Consider the following 22,947-nt stretch of genomic DNA (forward strand, 5'->3'; position numbering starts at 1 on the left):
TTCTATCTGCCTTAGTAGTAAGGTTTCAGTTTCTTCTGTTGCTTTTGGTGGTCTATAAAAGACCCCTATCAGGATGTTGTTATTTTTTTTCTCCCTTTATTTCTACCCACAGAGATTCCACCTGTTCATCTCCTGCACCTATATCCTCCCGTAGCCTCGGCTTCAAGTACGATTTAACGTACAGACATACCCCTCCCCCTCCCCCTTTCTGGTTTCCATGGTCTCTTCTGAAGAGATTGTAATCCTGCAAATTCGCCGCCCAATCGCACTTATCAGATAGATAGGACTCTTCTGGAGGAGCTGTACAGATACGGGACACTTCTGGAGGAGCTGTACAGATACAAGACACTTCTGGAGGAGCTGTATAGACATAGGACACTTCTGGAGGAGCTGTACAGATACAAGACACTTCTGGAGGAGCTGTATAGACATAGGACACTTCTGGAGGAGCTGTACAGATACGAGACACTTCTGGAGGAGCTGTATAGACATAGGACACTTCTGGAGGAGCTGTACAGATACAAGACACTTCTGGAGGAGCTGTATAGACATAGGACACTTTTGGAGGAGCTGTATAGACACAGGACACTTCTGGAGGATCTGTACAGATACGAGACACTTCTGGAGGAGCTGTATAGACATAGGACACTTTTGGAGGAGCTGTATAGACACAGGACACTTCTGGAGGAGCTGTATAGATATGGGACACTTCTGGAGGAGCTGTATAGACACAGGACTAGAGATGAGCGAGCATACTCGTCCGAGCTTGATGCTCATTCGAGTATTAGGGTGCTCGAGATGCTCGTTACTCGAGACGAGCACCACGCGGTACTCGTCTCGATTAAACGAGCACTGACCATTGAATTCAATGGAGCCGGCAATACAGCCAGCTCCATTGAAAGCAATGGGCTTCCGGCGATCGCGGGATGAATTGTCGGGAAGGGCTTAAATATATAAGCCCTTCCCTGCAATTCATCCGGAAATGTGTAAAAAAAAATAAATATATATATATTGCCAATTGCCTCTGATTGGCTCAGCGGGACCAATCAGATGAGAGGCAGCAGTCACACACCCATTCATAAATTCATGAATGGGTGTGTGAGTGGAATCTGCCTCTGATTGGTCAGGCTGTGACCAATTAGAGGCAGCTCATTCAGCAGGCGGGGATTTTAAATCCCCGGCTGCTGAATACTACTCACAGCTGTTCAGAGCAGTTCAGGAGGACTGCCGCTGGCCGCGATGAACTCCGTCTGCCAGGACCAGGTGAGTATATATATATTTTTTATTTTTACACATTTCTGGATGAATTGCAGGGAAGGGCTTATATATTTAACCCCTTCCCGACAATTCATCCCGCGATCGCCGGCAGCCCATTGCTTTCAATGGAGCCAGCTGTATTGCCGGCTCCACTGAATTCAATGGGCTAACATCGTTCTGCCGGGACCAGGTGAGTATATTTTTTTTTAATTTTTACACATTTCTGGATGAATTGCAGGGAAGGGCTTATATATTTAAGCCCTTCCCGACAATTCATCCCGCGATCGCCGGCAGCCCATTGCTTTCAATGGAGCCAGCTGTATTGCCAGCTCCATTGAATTCAATGGGCTAACATCGTTCTTCTCTGCCACAGCTGTTACAGCTGTGGCAGAGGAGAACGATCTTTATGCTGACAGTGGGGGGGGGGGGGGGGGGTCTCACTCTTGCCACTATTGTGGCTTAATAGTGGGACCTGGGAACTTGAGATGCAGCCCAACATGTAGCCCCTCGCCTGCCCTATCCGTTTCTGTGTCGTTCCCATCACTTTCTTGAATTTCCCAGGTTTTCACAAATGAAAACCTTAGTGAGCATCGGCGATATACAAAAATGCTCGAGTCGCCCATTGACTTTAATGGGGTTCGTTACTCGAAACGAACTCTCGAGCATCACTGAAAGTTCGACTCGAGTAACGAGCACCCGAGCATTTTGGTGCTCGCTCATCTCTACACAGGACTCTTCTGGAGGAGCTGTATAGACATAGGGCACTTTTGGAGGAGCTGTGTAGACATAGGACACTTTTGGAGGAGCTGTATAGACATAGAGGAGCTGTATAGACACAGGACTCTTCTGGAGGAGCTGTATAGACATAGGGCACTTTTGGAGGAGCTGTGTAGACATAGGACACTTTTGGAGGAGCTGTATAGACATAGAGGAGCTGTATAGACATAGGGCACTTTTGGAGGAGCTGTATAGACATAGTGGAGCTGTATAGTTACAGGACACTTCTGGAGGAGCTGTGTAGACATAGGACACTTTTGGAGGAGCTGTATAGACATAGAGGAGCTGTATAGACATAGGGCACTTTTGGAGGAGCTGTATAGACATAGGGCACTTTTGGAGGAGCTGTATAGACATAGGACAGTTTTGGAGGAGCTGTATAGACATAGGACACTTCTGGAGGAGCTGTATAGACACAGGACTCTTCTGGAGGAGCTGTATAGACATAGAGGAGCTGTATAGACATAGGACACTTCTGGAGGAGCTGTACAGACATGCGACACTTTTGAAGGAGCTGTATAGATATGGGACACTTCTGGAGGAGCTGTATAGACATAGAGGAGCTGTATAGTTACAGGACTCTTCTGGAGGAGCTGCACAGTTACGGGACTCTTCTGCTTCCTCTACCACTAAAGTTCTTGTTTTCCACTGGCCTTTTTTGGACAGAAATAGAGCTGCAGCACGGAGGGGCGACAAGTCCTGCAATTTGGAATTCAGTCAAGAAGCCTCTGATGACTTTATTTAAATTTTTTGTAAAAAACCAGAACAATTGCCTGTGAATTTCAAAGCGGCCCGATCCCCGGATCACACGGCTCCTACGGATCACACAGCTTCACTTCCTCTGGAAGGAAGTCATCCTATTCATAAGAGGCAAAACCAAACAGACTGAACTTATCAGACTGACAATAGGGACTCCGAGGAAACGTTCCAGCCCCTCCAGCCCCGAGGAAACGTTCCAGCCCCTCCAGCCTCTCCAGCCCGGCTCATTCATACTTGATAAGACACTTTGCCTTCCCTTCTCTGCAGCTTGGAGCAGACTGGAAGGCATTAACTGTGAGTCTACCATGACGGGCCGCTGGGGAAACATTGTAGCTGACCCAGACCTGAAATCCAGGCCTAAGAGTGCCCTCTACACGCTGTGGTGAGTCGCTGTAATTGCAAGCAAATCACCACTAATTGCCAGGCAGCATCTGAACTTGCTGTTCTTTCAGCCGGGCTTTGATGCGCACGTATTGGTGCCTTTTACTGTAGCACTTGCTCACGGCAGACTAACAGACACCAGTTTAAATGGCTATGTAGCCTAATGAGTCTCAGATGTGGGTTTGTTTTCCTGATATTGCGCAGCCCACGGCGCCCACATTCGCACACTGCCCATAAACTACTTGGGGGACCCCTGGGGCGCAAATGCACACAACAACAGAGCGGGTCCGATTATTTTGCACGCAAAAACACTAAATGAGATTGAACTTCTTGAAATCGATGGGCTCTGTTGTCTCATGCTATGCGTGCGGGAAGCCTCCTGGAGGCGCAGTTTTCACGCGGTGATGGGGTCACGCTTCTAAATCGTTTTTGAAACCTTTTTTGAACCAGTCATCAAGGACATTCTAACGGCACGCGGTTTACAGGGAATCGCAGTGGTTTTCAGCCAAGCCGCTTCTACATCAATGGTACTTCTGCTGTATCCCATATCCGACTCCCGGTTTACCTGTGGATTTCACTGCTGTTGTGTTCATTACGGCGACTGCACTGCCGACCATGGCTAGTGGCGGCACGGCGACATACGGTTATTAGGGTCAGTTCGCAGGGCGCTTCCACAGCACCACCCGAATACAGCCGTAGTCTTCTGATCCGCTGCGGCCGTTAATGCGTGTGGGGAATCTTATGCAGAAGAGGCACCATTACACCCACAGTGACTGTACTGAAGGTGCCCGATGAGGAGGCTGGAGAAGCAGCGCTGCGCCCCGCTATACCTGACCGTCTGTTTGTGATAAGAAGGCTTTGTGTAAGGAAATGAGAGCGGCCAGGTCCGTCTCACAAGACACGCCACAACCTCATAAATAATGGCTCATTCCTCTACAAGAGACTTTGTGATCTCCGTACAAAACCTAAATCAATGCGCCTCTGCTCCAAGCCCCAGCTATCATCCGTGAGATGATGTGTCATCGCTCCGTCGCCGATTGGCTGACACCAGCGAAGATATTCTGCGAGATAATCTAACATTCTCTGGGAAAAATCCGTGGCCAGAGGAAATAAACTTCCCTTTATTGGACGGATCTCCGCTGGATGTACGACCCTTTAACCCTCGCGGGGCGCGCCCTCCGGCTCGGCTGTATGGGTTTGTACATGTCAGGACCCCATAATATCCCACAATACCCTCTTGCTTCATTTCTTTCACCTTTGGGGACATTGAGAACAAATGTGCCTCAAGTATCAATAACTCTTCATGAAGAGAATGCCAGCAATACCGAAGAGACGTCAGAGCATTGAGATTGGCATAAAGGGACCCGTCCGCTCAGCTGCCACACCATTAACCGTATCCAAGTTCAGCCATGACATCACCTTCCCAAATGTGTATATCGTTTGTAAACCACCGGCACCATACGCTAACGAGGGCTCATCAGCCCTGTGGCAGTGCCCAGACTGTGCCAGCCACCTGAGGACAGAGCAGGACAGGTACAAGTGCCAAGGAGCCAACCTGTTGTGGGCAGAGTCACCAGGCTCACGCTCATTGGCGCCTTCACGGGCTTCAGGCTAACGTAGGGATAGCCACCCCCTTCAATCTAATAAAAGGATAGTGCTGGCCGGCTGGCACGGTCTGGGCACGTCCACCGAACTGTTCAGCCTTCATACCACAGGGCAAAGGAGTGTTAAAAAGCAATGGTGGCCATCAGTAGTTGTACCCAACATCTGCCGCCCACAGCGATAATAGAGAGAACTGAAAACGCTCCACCAAATGAAGACTGGGCACCTTCTTCCAAGGTTTCTCATACATCTCTAGACTTCAGCAAGTGGTGCTTAAATAACTTACATACACCGTAGGAATATCTATAAAACAGGAACATCATAGACAGAGTGCGCAGAGACCTGGAGAAGCATGTATGGTACACAGAGGATCCTTGGATCAGCTAGCGTGTAGATACTCACCACCTGGACCTGGCCGTCCTCTCCAATCTGGTGGATCTGTACCTGCTGGGCATTGGCCAGAGCGTAGTGCAGCGCCTGGGGGGGCGGCTGCTGCAGGTCACTGGACGACGACACTGTATTCTGTACACCATCTGCAACACGAAACAGACAAGACACGGAAGCTCTGAATATAAAGTGATCATAAAGTAACAGCAGCTCGCAACATAATGCAACAGCAGGAACCTCAAGCTACTTCCCCTTGCGTACTCTATAGTTGGGCTGAGGCATTTGCACCATATTTATCATAGACTTTAAGGCGTACCTCCGTTTTCAGCAAGTTTTCTAAAATACACCAGGTTCTCCTTACCCACTCATTTGCTGCTGTAGCAAACCTAGGATTCTGCAAGTAGTTCACTGTCCTGCACTTCCTTGCCCTAACTTCCCATTCTGCACTGCATAGTCTCTGGTTCACTTGGAAGGGAGGCAGTACCCGAGTGCTCATCTCTCTGCTATCACAAGACGGTCAGGCAGTTAGACCACAGCAAAGTACACCAGGCAGCATCCACGAATGGTATTAATAAAATGAATGCATCTTTGTCAGCTTGACAAAGACTCCCACTTGGAGTTGAAACGTTGCTTGCATGTTTTTGGAAATATAAAGGAGCATCCTTTGTGGTGCATTCATTTTATTAATACCATCCGTGGATGCTGCCTGGGGTACTTTGCTGTGGTCTACTTTGGAGCTCTGGAGTCAGCTCCTTTTTACTGGGCTGTGCATTGCTGTTAGCCTCACACCAAGTGGGAATTACCCGTGAGTGCCGCTGCTACTTCCACGGTCAGGCAATTAGAGACATTCTTGCCAAGTTGTTAGTAAACCCACAACAATGTGAGTGTAATGTGAGCACAGATACACACTGTAACAGCAGGAGAGGCAGAGACTGTGGGGATTGTTATCACAGTGTCTGCAGATTTGTAGGTCTGCAGCCTGTGAGTGTATGAGAGCCACCTATGAAGAGAGCCCCTCCCACTGTTGCTATTGTAACTTCCATGTTCTTGTTACTAAGGAAGTTATGTACCTAACGACAGAGAGAGGATTGCAGAGATGCTGGAAGAGCGAATCTTAGTGGCAGTCACTTCACCCATGATTTACAAAGATAGAGCAACAACACTTATTAAAGTATATTACAGACATGATGAGACTGACACAAGGCAGGAGATGAACAGAAGTTGTCTGAAGAGTTAGGACCCCTTCAACCCCATCTGGTGATAAGGAGAAGATGGCGTGGCTATATCATTAGTAAATCAGTGGAAGAGGATGACTAACTAAAGGGTCGGTGATCGGGGGATTATTCTGATTGCCAGATTGGAGTCGAGAAGGAATTTTGCCCCTTAAAGGGGAAAAATTTGCTTCTACCTCATTGTTTTTTTTTTTTGCCTTCCTCTGGATCAACATAGGGGGGTAACAGGCTGAGCTGGATGGACATGTGTCTTTTTTCGGCCTTACATACTGTGACACTAACTTGCCACATTGTTGGGGGTCACATACTGAAGCCCCTCCCCCTCCGCCGTTAAGTAGATGCAGCACGCGGTGAGTTGCAACAACACTCCCCAAGAAGCCTTTCTGAGATTATATAAAACTATCAAACTTATTTACAAATTCCGACGGCAGCTGATAATGAAACAGATAATTTCCCTTTGGATTTGCTGGGTGGCCTGCAATCTCATCCCCAGAGCCTTCAGCAGGACGCTCTCTGGAATTCTGTTAGCGGCAGACTTGTATAACCATTATTAAACATGATTCCATGAAGATGAACAGACGCAGAAGTACGAGGGAGCAGATCTCTGCGCTTACAAGTCCCCATAATGTACACTCCCTGGCTCTAGAATACAATTCTGATATGTGAGGAAACTGCTGGCAGTGGGAGGGCGAGCGCGCAGCTGAGAGGTGTAGAGCGAGCGCGCAGCTGAGAGGTGTAGAGCGAGCGCGCAGCTGAGAGGTGTAGAGCGAGCGCGCAGCTGAGAGGTGTAGAGCGAGCGCGCAGCTGAGAGGTGTAGAGCGAGCGCGCAGCTGAGAGGTGTAGAGCGAGCGCGCAGCTGAGAGGTGTAGAGCGAGCGCGCAGCTGAGAGGTGTAGAGCGAGCGCGCAGCTGAGAGGTGTAGAGCGAGCGCGCAGCTGAGAGGTGTAGAGCGAGCGCGCAGCTGAGAGGTGTAGAGCGAGCGCGCAGCTGAGAGGTGTAGAGCGAGCGCGCAGCTGAGAGGTGTAGAGCGAGCGCGCAGCTGAGAGGTGTAGAGCTAGCACGCAGCTGAGAGGTGTAAAGCGAGCGCGCAGCAGAGAGGTGTAGAGCGAGCGCGCAGCTGAGGTGTAGAGCGAGCGCGCAGCTGAGAGGTGTAGAGCGAGTGCGCAGCTGAGAGGTGTAGAGCGAGCGCGCAGCTGAGAGGTGTAGAGCGAGCGCGCAGCTGAAAGGTGTAGAGCGAGCGCGCAGCTGAGAGGTGTAGAGAGAGCATGCAGCTGAGATGCGTAGAGTGAGCGCGCAGCTGAGAGGTGTAGAGCGAGCGCGCAGCTGAGAGGTGTAGAGCTAGCGTGCAGCTGAGAGGTGTAGAGCGAGAGCGCAGCAGAGAGGTGTAGAGCGAGCGCGCAGCTGAGGTGTAGAGAGAGCGTACAGTTGAGAGGTGTAGAATGAGCGCGCAGCTGAGGTGTAGAGTGAGTGCGCAGCTGAGAGGTGTAGAGCGAGCGTGCAGCTGAGAGGTGTAGAGCGAGCGTGCAGCTGAGAGGTGTAGAGCGAGCGCGCAGCTGAGAGGTGTAGAGAGAGCGCGCAGCTGAGAGGTGTAGAGAGAGCGCGCAGCTGAGAGGTGTAGAGCGAGCGTGCAGCTGAGAGGTGTAGACAGAGCGCGCAGCTGAGGCGTAGAGCGAGCGTGCAGCTGAGAGGTGTAGAGTGAGCGCGCAGCTGAGGTGTAGAGCAAGCGCGCAGCTGAGAGGTGTAGAGAGAGCGCGCAGCTGAGAGGTGTAGAGTGAGTGTGCAGCTGAGGCGTAGAGCGCGCAGCTGAGGCGTAGAGCACGCAGCTGAGACGTAGAGCGCGCAGCTGAGAGGTGTACAGCGAGCACGCAGCTAAGAGGTGTACAGAGATTGCGCAGCTGGGAGGTGTACAGCGAGCACGCAGCTAAGAGGTGTACAGAGATTGCGCAGCTGGGAGGTGTAGAGCGAGCGCGCAGCTCAGAGGTGTAGAGAGAGCATGCAGCTGAAAGGTGTAGACAGAGTGCGCAGCTGAGGCGTAGACCGCGCAGCCGTGAAGTGTAGATAGAGCACGCAGCTGAGGCATAGAGCGTGCAGCTGAGAGGTGTACAGCGAGCGCGCAGCTGAGAAGTGTAGAGAGAGCGCGCAGCTGAGAGGTGTAGAGAGAGCGCGCAGCTGAGAGGTGTATAGTGAGCACGCAGCTGAGAGGTGTAGAGCGAGCACGCAGCTGAGAGGTGTAGAGCGAGCGTGCAGCTGAGAGGTGTAGAACGAGCGCGCAGCTGAGAGCTGTAGAGCGAGCGCGCAGCTGAGAGGTGTAGAGCGAGTGCGCAGCTGAGAGGTGTAGAAAGAGCGTGCAGCTAAGGCGAAGAGCGAGCGCGCAGCTGAGGCGTAGAGCGAGCGCGCAGCTGAGAGGTGTAGAGTCAGCACGCAGCTGAGGCGTAGAGCGAGCAGCTGAGGTGTAGAGCGAGCGCGCAGCTGAGAGGTGTAGACAGAGCACGCAGCTGAGGCGTAGAGCGATCACGCAGCTGAGGCGTAGAGCGAGCGCGCAGCTGAGAGGTGTAGAGTCAGCACGCAGCTGAGGCGTAGAGCGAGCAGCTGAGGTGTAGAGCGAGCGCGCAGCTGAGAGGTGTAGACAGAGCACGCAGCTGAGGCGTAGAGCGAGCACGCAGCTGAGGCGTAGAGCGAGCACGCAGCTGAGGCGTAGAGTGAGCACGCAGCTGAGGCATAGAGTGAGCGCGCAGTTGAGAGGTGTATAGTGAGCGCGCAGCTGAGGCATAGAGCGAGCGCTCAGCTGAGTGAGGCGTACAGCAAGCGCGCAGCTGAGAGGTGTAGACAAAGCGCAGTTGGGGCGTAGAGCGAGCATGCAGCTGAGGTGTAGAGTGAGTACGCAGCTGAGGCGTAGAGCGAGCGCGCAGCTGAGTGAGGCGTACAGCAAGCTCACAGCTGAGAGGTGTAGAGAGAGCTCAGAGCTGAGGTGTAGAGCGCGTGCACAGCTGAGAGGAGAGAGCGCGTGCGCAGATGAGGCGTAGAGCGAGCGCGCAGCTGAGAGGTGTTGAGTGCGCGCGCAGCTGAGTAGAGCGTAGAGCGAACACGCAGCTGAGTGAGGCGTAGAGTGAGTGTGCAGCTGAGAGGTATGTAGAGAGCGCTCAGCTGAGGCGTAGAGCGAGCGCGCAGCTGAGAGGTGTACAGCGAGATCGCAGCTGAGAGGTGTCGAGCGAGCGCGCAGCTGATGGAAGAGTAAAGCAAGCATGCAGCTGACGGAGGCAAAGAGCGCTTGCGCAGCTGAAGGGTGAGGAGCGCGCGCGCAGGTGATGAAGACGCGGAGAGTGCGCAGAGGATGGAAGCGTAGAGCGTCGCACAGCTGATGGAACAGTAGAGTGCGGGCGCAGCTGATGGAAGCATAGAGAGAGCCTGCAGCTGAGTGAGGTGCAGAGCAAGTGCACAGCTGATGGAGGAGTAAAGCAAGCGTGCAGCTGACGGAGGCATAAAGCGCTCGCGCTGCTGAAGGGTGAAGAGCGCGCGCAGCTGATGGAAGCGTAGAGCGCCGTGCAGCTGATGTAAGAGTAGAGTGCGCGCGCAGCTGATGGAGGCGTAGAGCGCCGTGCAGCTGATGTAAGAGTAGAGTGCGCGCGCAGCTGATGGAGGCGTAGAGCGCTCGTGCAGCTGATGAAGGCGTAGAGCGCGCGCACACAGCTGAGTGAGGCGTAGAGCGAGCGCCTCTGGGTGGCTGCTTAGTCTCCCCCGCCCGATCCCCTCTCTGCACGGCGGTGGCAGCTGCGTGGATGCACTGTCGCTTTTATTGTAGCTCTGTATACAAACAAATAAATATTGGGATAAAGCCCAGTTTCTAAGCTGTGCTCATAAAATGAGTGTTCGCAGCCGGCGGCCTCCCCTCCCCTGTCCACTCCTTACAGGATCTCACATCCCCAGCGCTGCCGTGTGTCCTACTATAGAGGAGTCCGTCCAGGAACTACCACCAGTCTACCTACACCGGACCCCCCCAGCCCACTGAAAGGAGTATTCCCACCAAGTCTAATGTCTCATCTCTATGTCCAGAAGGGGGGGGGGGGGATCCCCAATGCCCCCTCAAATCCGGATGGTGCCTGCTGCAGAACCTACCAATGTATTTACATCAACAGATCGGGGAATAAAGCCACATCCTGCGCAGATGCCTTTCCACAGGTTTGGGCACCAAGTGTTATATTCAGGTCCAGGTATTCAGGGCTGTAGGCACCCAGGAAATGCACAGGTAATACACACAACCCAGCAGTCAGTTGTATGCAGATAGTTTACAATGTCAACACCTTCAAATGCTCATTCACTCATTGGAGTCATGTTTTTGGACTGAAAAATCCTTCTAAACTGCTGCCACTGGGGGAGGGGAGGATATCTCCTCCTTCTACACCCACCAGCTCCGGGATAGAGAAGAGATCCTGCTCTCCTATGTGTACAGTGTATGGAGACATCATAGCAGCAGTCTACACCCACCAGCTCAGAGATAGAGATCCTGCTCCCCTATGTGTACAGTGTACGGAGCCATCATAGCAGCAGTGTACACCTACCAGCTCAGAGATGGAGAAGAGATCCTGCTCTCCTATGTGTACAGTGTATGGAGACATCATAGCAGCAGTCTACACCCACCAGCTCAGAGATGGAGAAGAGATCCTGCTCTCCTATGTGTACAGTGTATGGAGACATCATAGCAGCAGTGTACACCCACCAGCTCAGAGATGGAGAAGAGATCCTGCTCTCCTATGTGTACAGTGTATGGAGACATCATAGCAGCAGTCTACACCCACCAGGTCAGAGATGGAGAAGAGATCCTGCTCTCCTATGTGTACAGTGTATGGAGACATCATAGCAGCAGTCTACACCCACCAGCTCACAGATAGAGAAGAGATCCTGCTCTCCTATTTCTACAGTGTATGGAGACATCATAGCAGCAGTCTACACCCACCAGCGTAGAGATAGAGAAGAGATCCTGCTCTCCTATGTGTACAGTGTATGGAGACATCATAGCAGCAGTCTACACCCACCAGCTCAGAGATAGAGAAGAGATCCTGCTCTCCTATGTATATAGTATATGGAGACATCATAGCAGCAGTCTACACCCACCAGCTCAGAGATAGAGGAGAGATCCTGCTCTCCTATGTGTACAGTGTATGGAGACATCATAGCAGCAGTCTACACCCACCAGCTCAGAGATGGAGAAGAGATCCTGCTCTCCTATGTGTACAGTGTATGGAGACATCATAGCAGCAGTGTACACCCACCAGCTCAGAGATAGAGAAGAGATCCTGCTCTCCTATGTGTACAGTGTATGGAGACATCATAGCAGCAGTCTACACCCACCAGCTCAGACATAGAGAAGAGATCCTGCTCTCCTATGTGTACAGTGTATGGAGACATCATAGCTGCAGTCTACACCCACCAGCTCAGAGATGGAGAAGAGATCCTGCTCTCCTATGTGTACAGTGTATGGAGACATCATAGCAGCAGTATACACCCACCAGCTCAGAGATAGAGAAGAGATCCTGCTCCCCTATGTGTACAGTGTATAGAGACATCATAGCAGCAGTCTACACCCACCAGCTCAGAGAGAGAAAAGAGATCCTGCTCTCCTATGTGTGCAGTGTATGGAGACATCATAGCAGCAGTCTACACCCACCAGCTCACAGATGGAGAAGAGATCCTGCTCCCCTATGTGTTCAGTGTATGGAGACATCATAGCAGCAGTCTACACCCACCAGCTCACAGATGGAGAAGAGATCCTGCTCTCCTATGTGTACAGTGTATGGAGACATCATAGCAGCAGTCTACACCCAGCAGCCCAGAGATAGAGAATAGATCCTGCTCTCCTATATGTACAGTGTATGGAGACATCATAGCAGCAGTCTACACCCACCAGCTCCGGGATAGAGAAGAGATCCTGCTCCCCTATGTGTGCAGTGTATGGAGACATCATAGCAGCAGTCTACACCCGCCAGCTCAGAGATCGAGAAGAGATCCTGCTCTCCTATGTGTACAGTGTATGGAGACATCATAGCAGCAGTCTACACCCAACAGCTCAAAGAGAGAAGAGATCCTGCTCCCCTATGTGTACAGTGTATGGAGACATCATAGCAGCAGTCTACACCCACCATCTCAGAGATAGAGAAGAGATCCTGCTCGCCTGTGTGTGCAGTGTATGGAGACATCATAGCAGCAGTCTACACCCACCAGCTCAGAGATGGAGAAGAGATCCTGCTCTCCTATGTGTACAGTGTATGGAGACATCATAGCAGCAGTCTACACCCAGCAGCTCAGAGATATTGAAGAGATCCTGCTCTCCTATGTGTACAGTGTATAGAGACATCATAGCAGCAGTCTACACCCACCAGCTCACAGATAGAGAAGAGATCCTGCTCTCCTATGTGTACAGTGTATGGAGACATCATAGCTGCAGTCTACACCCACCAGCTCAGAGATGGAGAAGAGATCCTGCTCTCCTATGTGTACAGTGTATGGAGACATCATAGTAGCAGTCTACACCCACCAGCTCAGAGACAATTGAAAATTAGAAATACAGCCTGCAGAGAGAAAAGCTGGCCGTATAAGCAGGATAGAAGTCATATAACGGTCACATAGTGTTATTTCTCACGTACATACAGCAGCTTATTCTGAAGAGTCAGGTATGCTTTAACAACCAGCATTCTGATCATGTATCCAACATTGATTGGATTGTGAGGAAATTGGTACAATCGCCTCAATTGGAAGGCTTGCAATGAATCCGCAGAGCCAGAGTTTTAATGGGGTCCATGGAATGGTTTAAATACAGATGCTACTTGTGGAGCGGCCTTGTGTTTGCTTCATACACTGAACAATCCAGGGGTAGTTCCCTTTAGTCAATCGCTCAGTGCTTCCCATCCCCTCCAGTACATTGAAGCACTTCCCCTCCTTTCGATAAGACTTGCAGAGGGCTGAGATCTTCAGGATCATGCTCCGACCTGCCAATAAGGTGGATCTGGTCTCTGCGCCTGTAACCCCATTACTAACATTCCTCACCCCAGGGCCAGGCTCCTTGGGCTTTTTTCCACCACTCTTCTTCCAGACCTTGAATCAATCATTTATAAATGAGAAATATTTGGAAATCTTTCTGTTTTTAAATCCCGACCTTCTATATATTTCAATGAGAAATGCCAGAAAACGGCCCATCAAGGAAGGCAGGTGTGCGGCATCAGGTCATCGCAGTAATAACCGATAACGAACGCCAGGCAATGATCACCTGGATCTGCATAACTGATCATCAAGGAGCGTGATATAGGGGAGTCACGGCTTATCGAAGGCTTTAAAGGGGTAACAATACTGGTGCGGCGGATGAGACCCAGATACAACAGGAACAAACCCAGGAGAAGGTCGCCACAATATAACGTATCTATCAGCGGTCTTAGGAGATAGAAGCAGCGTTATTAGTGTGCAAGACGCCCCTCTAAGTTACCCGGCAAGGAGGAGAGAAGAAATCTAAGATCCTAAGCAACAGAGAGAAGGAAAGGGAATACTGTGCAGCCTATAGGAGTGGGTGCCATATGCCATTATCAGGGGCGGCCAGCTGGGATATGGAGGGATCACTGGGAGAACAGATCTCTAAAATCTTAAGTATTTGTAAACTCTTTCCAGGGTTGCAGAGTTCCTCCTTAGACAGACATACCAACGTCTGTTGGACTCCTTCATAGCACCAGCGCTGCAGGATGAAAGACCCGGCAGAGATGGAAGACCCGGCAGAGATGGAGATCTTTCTTCTGAGCTCCAATGGAGCCAGGAGGAAAAGAAAGGTAGGCCGCCTGAGGGGTATTATCTCTGTCCTTCTGAGTGATCGAGTCATAGGTGGAGAACATCTAATTCCAGAAGGACTTACCCCACCAAACATGCAATATGGCACCTCTAGCGGCTCCACATGCCTGGAACAGAGGGCATCATGGCGTGAAGCTGGGTTGGGTACCTATACCACCTGGCAAGGATAGGGGCATAATAGATGAAATAAATGGCTGCCTCTGCAGCAGATCACAGAGACACGCCAGGGAACGTGCGGCCGCCCGCTGTCATTACAGAGAAGCTGCGACTTTCTGTAAACCGCTGGCAGCCCCCCAGCTCTGCTCACAGGTCAGATGCTCCAAACAGCGGTTTCTTAAAAAAGTTCTATCTATGATCCTGAATCTAAAAAATAATCTGAAATGGTCGACACCGCTCACGTAAAGTGATGGCGCCGCAGACAGACCAGGACTGACTGAAGAACGTGCATCACAACCGGGGAGGAAGAGGAGGGTCTCCCTACAAGAAGAGCAGATGACTTGTAGCGCGCGGCTCGTGATCATTCGTGCTCCTGCCCACACCGCAGCCTTGTTGTACTGACTGCCCCCCCAGGATAGAAGAGCCAGACAAGGGAAGAAATGACATAGGGGGGTCTACAAAGCGTCAGCTAACCTCCAGGCCGGGAGTAACTCACCTCAATATCCTGTGTGGATACATAATGCTCTGCCGCGGCTCAGAGATGGCGGACGGAGGTCAGTCACGGCTGCGGCATTATGCTGGAGGAAGATGGCGGAAGAATTTAATAAGCTGATCGTTAGGGCTCATTTACACAACGCTGGGCGGCTCATGCAGCGTTTTACTGGCCTGTGTGAGCCGGCTATCACCCCGCTTGATAGCGTATACCACGCACATATCTTATACGTGTAATTCACGCACACAGTCCTGCGCAGCGTGACCAGGTTTTTTCTTTTTAGCGGCGTTGCACATTTATCGTCGTCCATACGTAATTCATTGTGTACGGACAGTGCTGCATTCGCTACCCATAGAAAAGAATAAGGTGCATGATACACGGTGGAATAGAGCATGATGGGATCTATTTCACGCATGTATCTACACGCAGTATTTACACACTAATGTGAATGGATCAATGAAAACCCATGTACTTTCATTGACTCCATGTCATACGTATCATACGGCCGTGCTTCACGTGTGTTATATGCGGTGAAATCGTGGTCATGTCAATGAGTCCTTAAACCTTTGTGTCCATCACTATATCTATCATATAGGCCTATCACTATATCCTTCATATAGGCCTATCACTATATTTATCATATAGGCCTATCACTATATCCATCATATAGGCCTATCACTATATCCATCATATACGCCTATCATTATATCCATCATATACGCCTATCATTATATCTATCATATAGGCCTATCACTATATCTATCATATAGGCCTATCACTATATCCATCAGATACGCCTTTCATTATATCTATCATATAGGCCTATCATTCTATCCATCATATAGGCCTATCATTATATCCATCATATAGGCCTATCATTATATCTATCATATAGGCCTATCACTATATCTATCATATAGGCCTATCACTATATCTATCATATAGGCCTATCACTATATCTATCATATAGGCCTATCATTATATCCATCATATAGGCCTATCATTATATCCATCATATAGGCCTATCATTATATCTATCATATAGGCCTATCATTATATCCATCATATAGGCCTATCATTATATCCATCATATAGGCCTATCACTATATCTATCATATAGGCCTATCATTATATCCATCATATAGGCCTATCATTATATCCATCATATAGGCCTATCACTATATCTATCATATAGGCCTATCACTATATCTATCATATAGGCCTATCATTATATCCATCATATAGGCCTATCACTATATCTATCATATAGGCCTATCATTATATCCATCATATAGGCCTATCATTATATCCATCATATAGGCCTATCACTATATCTATCATATAGGCCTATCACTATATCTATCATATAGGCCTATCACTATATCTATCATATAGGCCTATCACTATATCTATCATATAGGCCTATCACTATATCCATCATATAGGCCTATCACTATATCCATCATATAGGCCTATCATTATATCTATCATATAGGCCTATCATTATATCCATCATATAGGCCTATCATTATATCCATCATATAGGCCTATCACTATATCTATCATATAGGCCTATCACTATATCTATCATATAGGCCTATCACTATATCTATCATATAGGCCTATCACTATATCTATCATATAGGCCTATCACTATATCTATCATATAGGCCTATCATTATATCCATCATATAGGCCTATCATTATATCCATCATATAGGCCTATCATTATATCTATCATATAGGCCTATCATTATATCCATCATATAGGCCTATCATTATATCTATCATATAGGCCTATCATTATATCCATCATATAGGCCTATCACTATATCTATCATATAGGCCTATCATTATATCCATCATATAGGCCTATCATTATATCCATCATATAGGCCTATCATTATATCCATCATATAGGCCTATCATTATATCTATCATATAGGCCTATCATTATATCCATCATATAGGCCTATCATTATATCTATCATATAGGCCTATCATTATATCCATCATATAGGCCTATCACTATATCTATCATATAGGCCTATCACTATATCTATCATATAGGCCTATCACTATATCTATCATATAGGCCTATCACTATATCCATCATATAGGCCTATCATTATATCTATCATTATATCTATCATTATATCTATCACTATATCTATCATATAGGCCTATCACTATATCTATCATATAGGCCTATCACTATATCTATCATATAGGCCTATCACTATATCTATCATATAGGCCTATCACTATATCTATCATATAGGCCTATCATTCTATCCATCATATAGGCCTATCATTATATCCATCATATAGGCCTATCATTATATCCATCATATAGGCCTATCATTATATCCATCATATAGGCCTATCACTATATCTATCATATAGGCCTATCATTATATCCATCATATAGGCCTATCATTATATCCATCATATAGGCCTATCACTATATCTATCATATAGGCCTATCACTATATCCATCATATAGGCCTATCATTATATCCATCATATAGGCCTATCATTATATCCATCATATAGGCCTATCACTATATCTATCATATAGGCCTATCACTATATCTATCATATAGGCCTATCATTATATCCATCATATAGGCCTATCACTATATCTATCATATAGGTCTATCACTATATCTATCATATAGGCCTATCACTATATCTATCATATAGGCCTATCACTATATCTATCATATAGGCCTATCATTATATCCATCATATAGGCCTATCATTATATCTATCATATAGGCCTATCATTATATCTATCATATAGGCCTATCACTATATCCATCATATAGGCCTATCACTATATCTATCATATAGGCCTATCACTATATCTATCATATAGGCCTATCATTATATCTATCTATCACTATATCTATCATATAGGCCTATCATTATATCTATCACTATATTTATCACTATATCTATCTATTATATCTATCATATAGGCCTATCACTATATCTATCATATAGGCCTATCATTATATCTATCTATCACTATATCTATCACTATATATATCACTATTGGGAATGCCAATTCAGGAAGAGAGAAAGTTCATGAATGAAGCCGCCCCTCTCTAGGACGCTCCTGCCCTCCATCTTCAGACCAGGACATAGAGATTACTGGCTCACCTACCTCCATGCCCATCCGCAGCAGTAAAGGCAATCTGACTATTAAACTGGTATTTCCATCCTATACATTGGTGGTATACATCACTAAGATGTGCCTTCACTGTATGGTTCAGGGGAATCTGACTTGTGGGACCCCCAGTCATCTTCAGTCTATTTAATGTGTTGGAGGGTCTGTACCACAACTGCAGGTTCTCCGGTCCACAGGATAAGGGATAACTTGCTGACCAGTGGGGGTCTCACCGATCTTAAGAATGGGGTCCCCTGTCCTGAGGAGACTGAATAGAACGCCGGTCGCTCCATTCCCTGTCAATGGGATTGCGGAGATAGCCGGCTCCTGCTCAGGGATTTCCGTCAGCCCCATTGAAATGAATGGAGCGCCGACCGCTCGGCTGGCGTTCCATCTACAGTGACATCACTGCGGGAGAAGCAGGGTGTCCTATTGTCAGGGTCGGCAGGGGTCTAACCAATCAGCAAGTTATCCTGTGGAGGAGAGAACTGTAATTGTGGTACAACTCCCTAAACTTTGCTCCACCTGTTCCTTCATGGCAGCCATCCCACCGTGCCGAAGACTGCAGCCAGACTGCACCGTTACATGGGATGACGGATCGCGGATAATCGCTCATAAGAGGGATTCAAATGATAGCTCTTCAGTGAAAACATGGCTGCCAACGGAGGGACGAGCAATAAGTCACTAGTCGGTTCATTTCAGCTCACCTAAAAGTAGTCACCAGGTGATCAAAAGTTGTTTAGTGTGAAGTCGCAGTTGTTCGTATTTGAAGGACTTTCAGACATATTTGTATGGAGTTCCCCTGTATGAATGAGATCTCAGCAGACCGCTAATGAGCAATCATCACCGAGTAAAGACAGACCAATGACTGCCGTCCGCACGCTGCTGACATCTGAACAACAGCTGCTTCATATAAAGCTGCCTCTATTGGACAGCACACAGCGGGTGGTGTGAGCGCCACCTACAGGACGTAGTGTTACAGCAACTCCGCTTCCCCTTCACTCTGAAGGTTGGTGAGGCCCCCGGGGACCAGAGGTAGGTAGCTTCCCCACGCTCTGACCGGAGTCGCCCACCCCTCAAACATAGACTGGAGAACGGCGGCATTCTCCCCAAAATCTCGTTAGTCTCTTTAATACCGAAGCAACCAAGTAACCAAAAGCCCACGGCTCATGCCTTCTCCTTGACCATCATCTGGTGGTGGTTCTATCCAATGAGGTAAGGAGGCACATGTGGGTGACAGCGCTTTACTGGAAGTCCACAGAACCTGGACGGGCGGGATAATTAGGAGCCGTGAGCTCCATCCAGCACTACGGGATCCCATAGGAAAATATCAGCAGAGTTAAACAATCAAAGTAATTTGTTATGCAGGCTTGGAAGAAGGCTTTGGCACAAGATGCAGCTTTACTGCGGCTTCACAGTTCATCTGTCGACCAAATCTGGAGCCTTTAACAACTGCAAAGCGGACTGAACTGTAAATGGAAAGCATTGAATTGTGCAGCGAAGCTCAATATGAGCCGGGACTCCTTGGAGGGACTGAAGACACCAATGATGGGAATCAGCGAGAAGCTCCGCCATTGTACCGAGGCTGACGGCTAACACATTGTGACAAGGCCAGGCGCACAGCCGTCAAGAGCAGAAAAATCTAACAGAAGACATATGCTGTGAAGATTAGGAGCTGGCGGTGGAAGGCGCAGCACAAACTGCAGCGCTCACAGCCTCTTGCACAACCACGTGCAACGCTTCCAAATCCTGGTGCCAGAGGAAATACTGAGGAGCCATGGTCTGTGATCCCAACAATCTGTTCCAATGGCTTGGTGCAAGGGGGCTGCTGAAATGCGTGGAATAGTGGAAACAAACATACCAGATCACGGCCATCCAGTAATACTCTGGGAAACCTGACAAGAAAGAAAAGTAGCTGCCCTTCGCTGCAAGTACATAAAGCCGCAGGTCTAAGTGAGCGCCCTGCCTCGTTACAGGCGGGATCAGCCTGCCCACTTACATTTGCTCATCAGTTGCTCACTAAATTGTAATTAATGAATTTTACTAAATGACTGCTACATCTACAGGCAGCAACATTCCCCGCTGTGGCTACATCACCAAAGTCTGCATGCCATGTGCCCATATACAACAGCACAATAGGCAGAAGGATGAAAGGAAAGCAGGCGGCGACCTCTACCCCCCAAGGAATAATCCTGACATATTGTGTAACTGCCAACAGCTGATCTATTAGAGCGGCTCCGCTGACCACATGCTGCAGCACAGCCTTTTTGAAAAGGAGATCCTGATTGGCCCCTCTTTAAATATTCCTGGCTTCTGCAGTATGTTGCTGGTTAAAGCATAAACTGTGTGCATTTAAATCCAGTGTTCCTTGTTTGTGTCTACTATCTTGTTTTCAGTCTTCCTGGTTCTTGCCAGCCATGTCTTGTTCTTATGATTATGTCTAGTGCAGGCCTTGCTTTTTAGCCTTGTGGTTTCGTCTGCTCCTTCATTTGCATTCTGCCTCGTTTCTTAGTTCAGCTTACTTTGCTTGGCTTTCTTGTCTCGAGGTCCTAGTGCCCTCTCATGGTTTCTCAGGAACAGTGTTTCAGACAGGGTTGCCATTAGCAATATCTGAGGATTGCTCTGGGACAGTGGTGCCTAGTGTTATGGTCATTGTCAGGTTATGTTTGCTTCCAACAATCATCTTCTCCATTATCTGTTGGCATCATCATCAGCGTATTACCATCACCATCACCATCACCAGTTTGCTCCTGTCATCTCTTGCAGATCCTAATCTTGACTTTTACTGTCTTGACATGTACTTTATACATTTGTGCTTGTGATAGGCCAGTGGATACACAATGCGGCCCTATTGTAAGTCCTGAGGGTATCTGAAGCTACATATAATATATACATAATAAAAACCTCTCCGACTTTCTAATACTTTGAGTGTTCAATTACTTCCAACAAATCTAAGTTTACTGACAGTGAATTGAAACATCAATCAAAGCAGCTAAAAAAGTCCTGATCTAGTCCTAGTCACAGAGCTACAGGCCTCATTACGGTGTATCAGAGCTATGTTCTACAGGAGCTGCGCACCTGTACCAGTCAGACAAGTAAACACGCACTCTTCCATTCTCCGCCAACAAGCAGAGATCTTGAAAATGGTGACAAATTGAGGCACGAAGTATATTAGAAAGTAACAGAACTTTTCAATACAGTTCATTTAGTAAACGCCTTCAGGACGCGGCAGAGGCAATAATGCATCTCCTCGATGACCCATGTGATGGTACTTTCTGTAGACATTGCTGATGACGTCATTTTATATTTTTGTTGAATACATAAAAAAGAAATCCGTCTATATTCACCTTTAAAGAAAAAAACGGACCACACAAAAATAGGACTTGCCTACAAAAACCAGCAGTCTACATCTTTTATTATTTTTCCTCCAGCTCTCCTCTGTAAATGGAATTTCAGAGCTAATGTGGCTTGACGGGTCAAACGCGTAGAAAAACATTACAAACAAAGGTTTGCCAATCAAAAGCTGAACACATATTGTACCAATCTATTCTAACGAGGAGCCGCTGTTTGTACATGCCAAGTCCGGCTCCTTTATTCTGCTGTAAATGGAGCTGAAAGGCAATAAAACTCTCTGCTGAGCAGTCGGCCCTGTGACCGTCAGACACGGCCAACCTATTAATGACTTGATGGAGGGTTCTTCCACAGGCCGCCCGTCTAGGTGTGGGTGCCCGGGCCGCCCGTCTAGGTGTGGGTGCCCGGGCCGCCCGTCTAGGTGTGGGTGCCCGGGCTGCCCGTCTAGGAGTGGGTGCCCGGGCCGTCCGTCTAGGCGTGGGTGCCCGGGCCGCCCGTCTAGGCGTGGGTGCCCGGGCCGCCCGTCTAGGCGTGGGTGCCCGGGCCGCCCGTCTAGGCGTGGGTGCCCGGGCCGCCCGTCTAGGCGTGGGTGCCCGGGCCGCCCGTCTAGGCGTGGGTGCCCGGGCCGCCCGTCTAGGCGTGGGTGCCCGGGCCGCCCGTCTAGGCGTGGGTGCCCGGGCCGTCCGTCTAGGCGTGGGTGCCCGGGCCGTCCGTCTAGGCGTGGGTGCCCGGGCCGTCCGTCTAGGTGTGGGTGCCCGGGCCGCCCGTCTAGGCGTGGGTGCCCGGGCCGCCCGTCTAGGCGTGGGTGCCCGGGCCGCCCGTCTAGGCGTGGGTGCCCGGGCCGCCCGTCTAGGCGTGGGTGCCCGGGCCGCCCGTCTAGGCGTGGGTGCCCGGGCCGCCCGTCTAGAAATAGGTGCCCGGGCCGCCCATCTAGATATAGGTGCCCGGGTCGCCCGTCTAGGTATGGGTGCCCGGGCCGCCCGTCTAGGTATGGGTGCCCGGGCCGCCCGTCTAGGTATGGGTGCCCGGGCCGCCCGTCTAGGTATAGGTGCCCGGGCCGCCCGTCTAGGTATAGGTGCCCGGGCCGCCCGTCTAGGTATAGGTGCCCGGGCCGCCCATCTAGGTATAGGTGCCAGGGCCGCCCGTCTAGATATAGGTGCCCGGGCCGCCCGTCTAGGTATAGGTGCCCGGGCCGCCCGTCTAGGTATAGGTGCCCGGGCCGCCCGTCTAGGTATAGGTGCCCGGGCCGCCCGTCTAGGTATAGGTGCCCGGGCCGCCCATCTAGATTATAGGTGCCCGGGCCGCCCGTCTAGATATAGGTGCCCGGGCCGCCCACTGCTACGTCTCTGCACACTGCATGCCGACGCTCCCCTCTGCTGGCTAACATCTAATGGTCTGTGCGGTCGCGTTATCGCTCCGCCATTCTGACCTTTGGCGACAAATAGACACGAAAAGTCAAAGAAAGTTCAAGCAGATCTTATTGTGCAGTTTTTAGTAAACTGGAGAGGAAACACTCAACTTGACTTCCCAGATTCTGACGTTTTGAAGGTTTTA

The 22,947-nt window shown here is 49.3% G+C and overlaps 1 protein-coding gene across 1 annotated transcript in view; it reads right to left on the minus strand.

The window, feature by feature from the left end:
• Positions 1-22,947, minus strand: part of BANP (BTG3 associated nuclear protein) — a 364,607-nt gene that overhangs the window by 114,314 nt on the left and 227,346 nt on the right. Inside the window, exon 9 of the mRNA XM_066583886.1 lies at positions 5,179-5,309. Within this exon, the coding sequence (XP_066439983.1) occupies positions 5,179-5,309 (131 nt within the window). The remainder of the gene's footprint in view (positions 1-5,178; positions 5,310-22,947) is intronic.

The sequence above is a fragment of the Eleutherodactylus coqui genome, chromosome 11 (assembly GCF_035609145.1).
Source record: "Eleutherodactylus coqui strain aEleCoq1 chromosome 11, aEleCoq1.hap1, whole genome shotgun sequence".
Taxonomy (NCBI): Eukaryota; Metazoa; Chordata; class Amphibia; order Anura; family Eleutherodactylidae; genus Eleutherodactylus; species Eleutherodactylus coqui.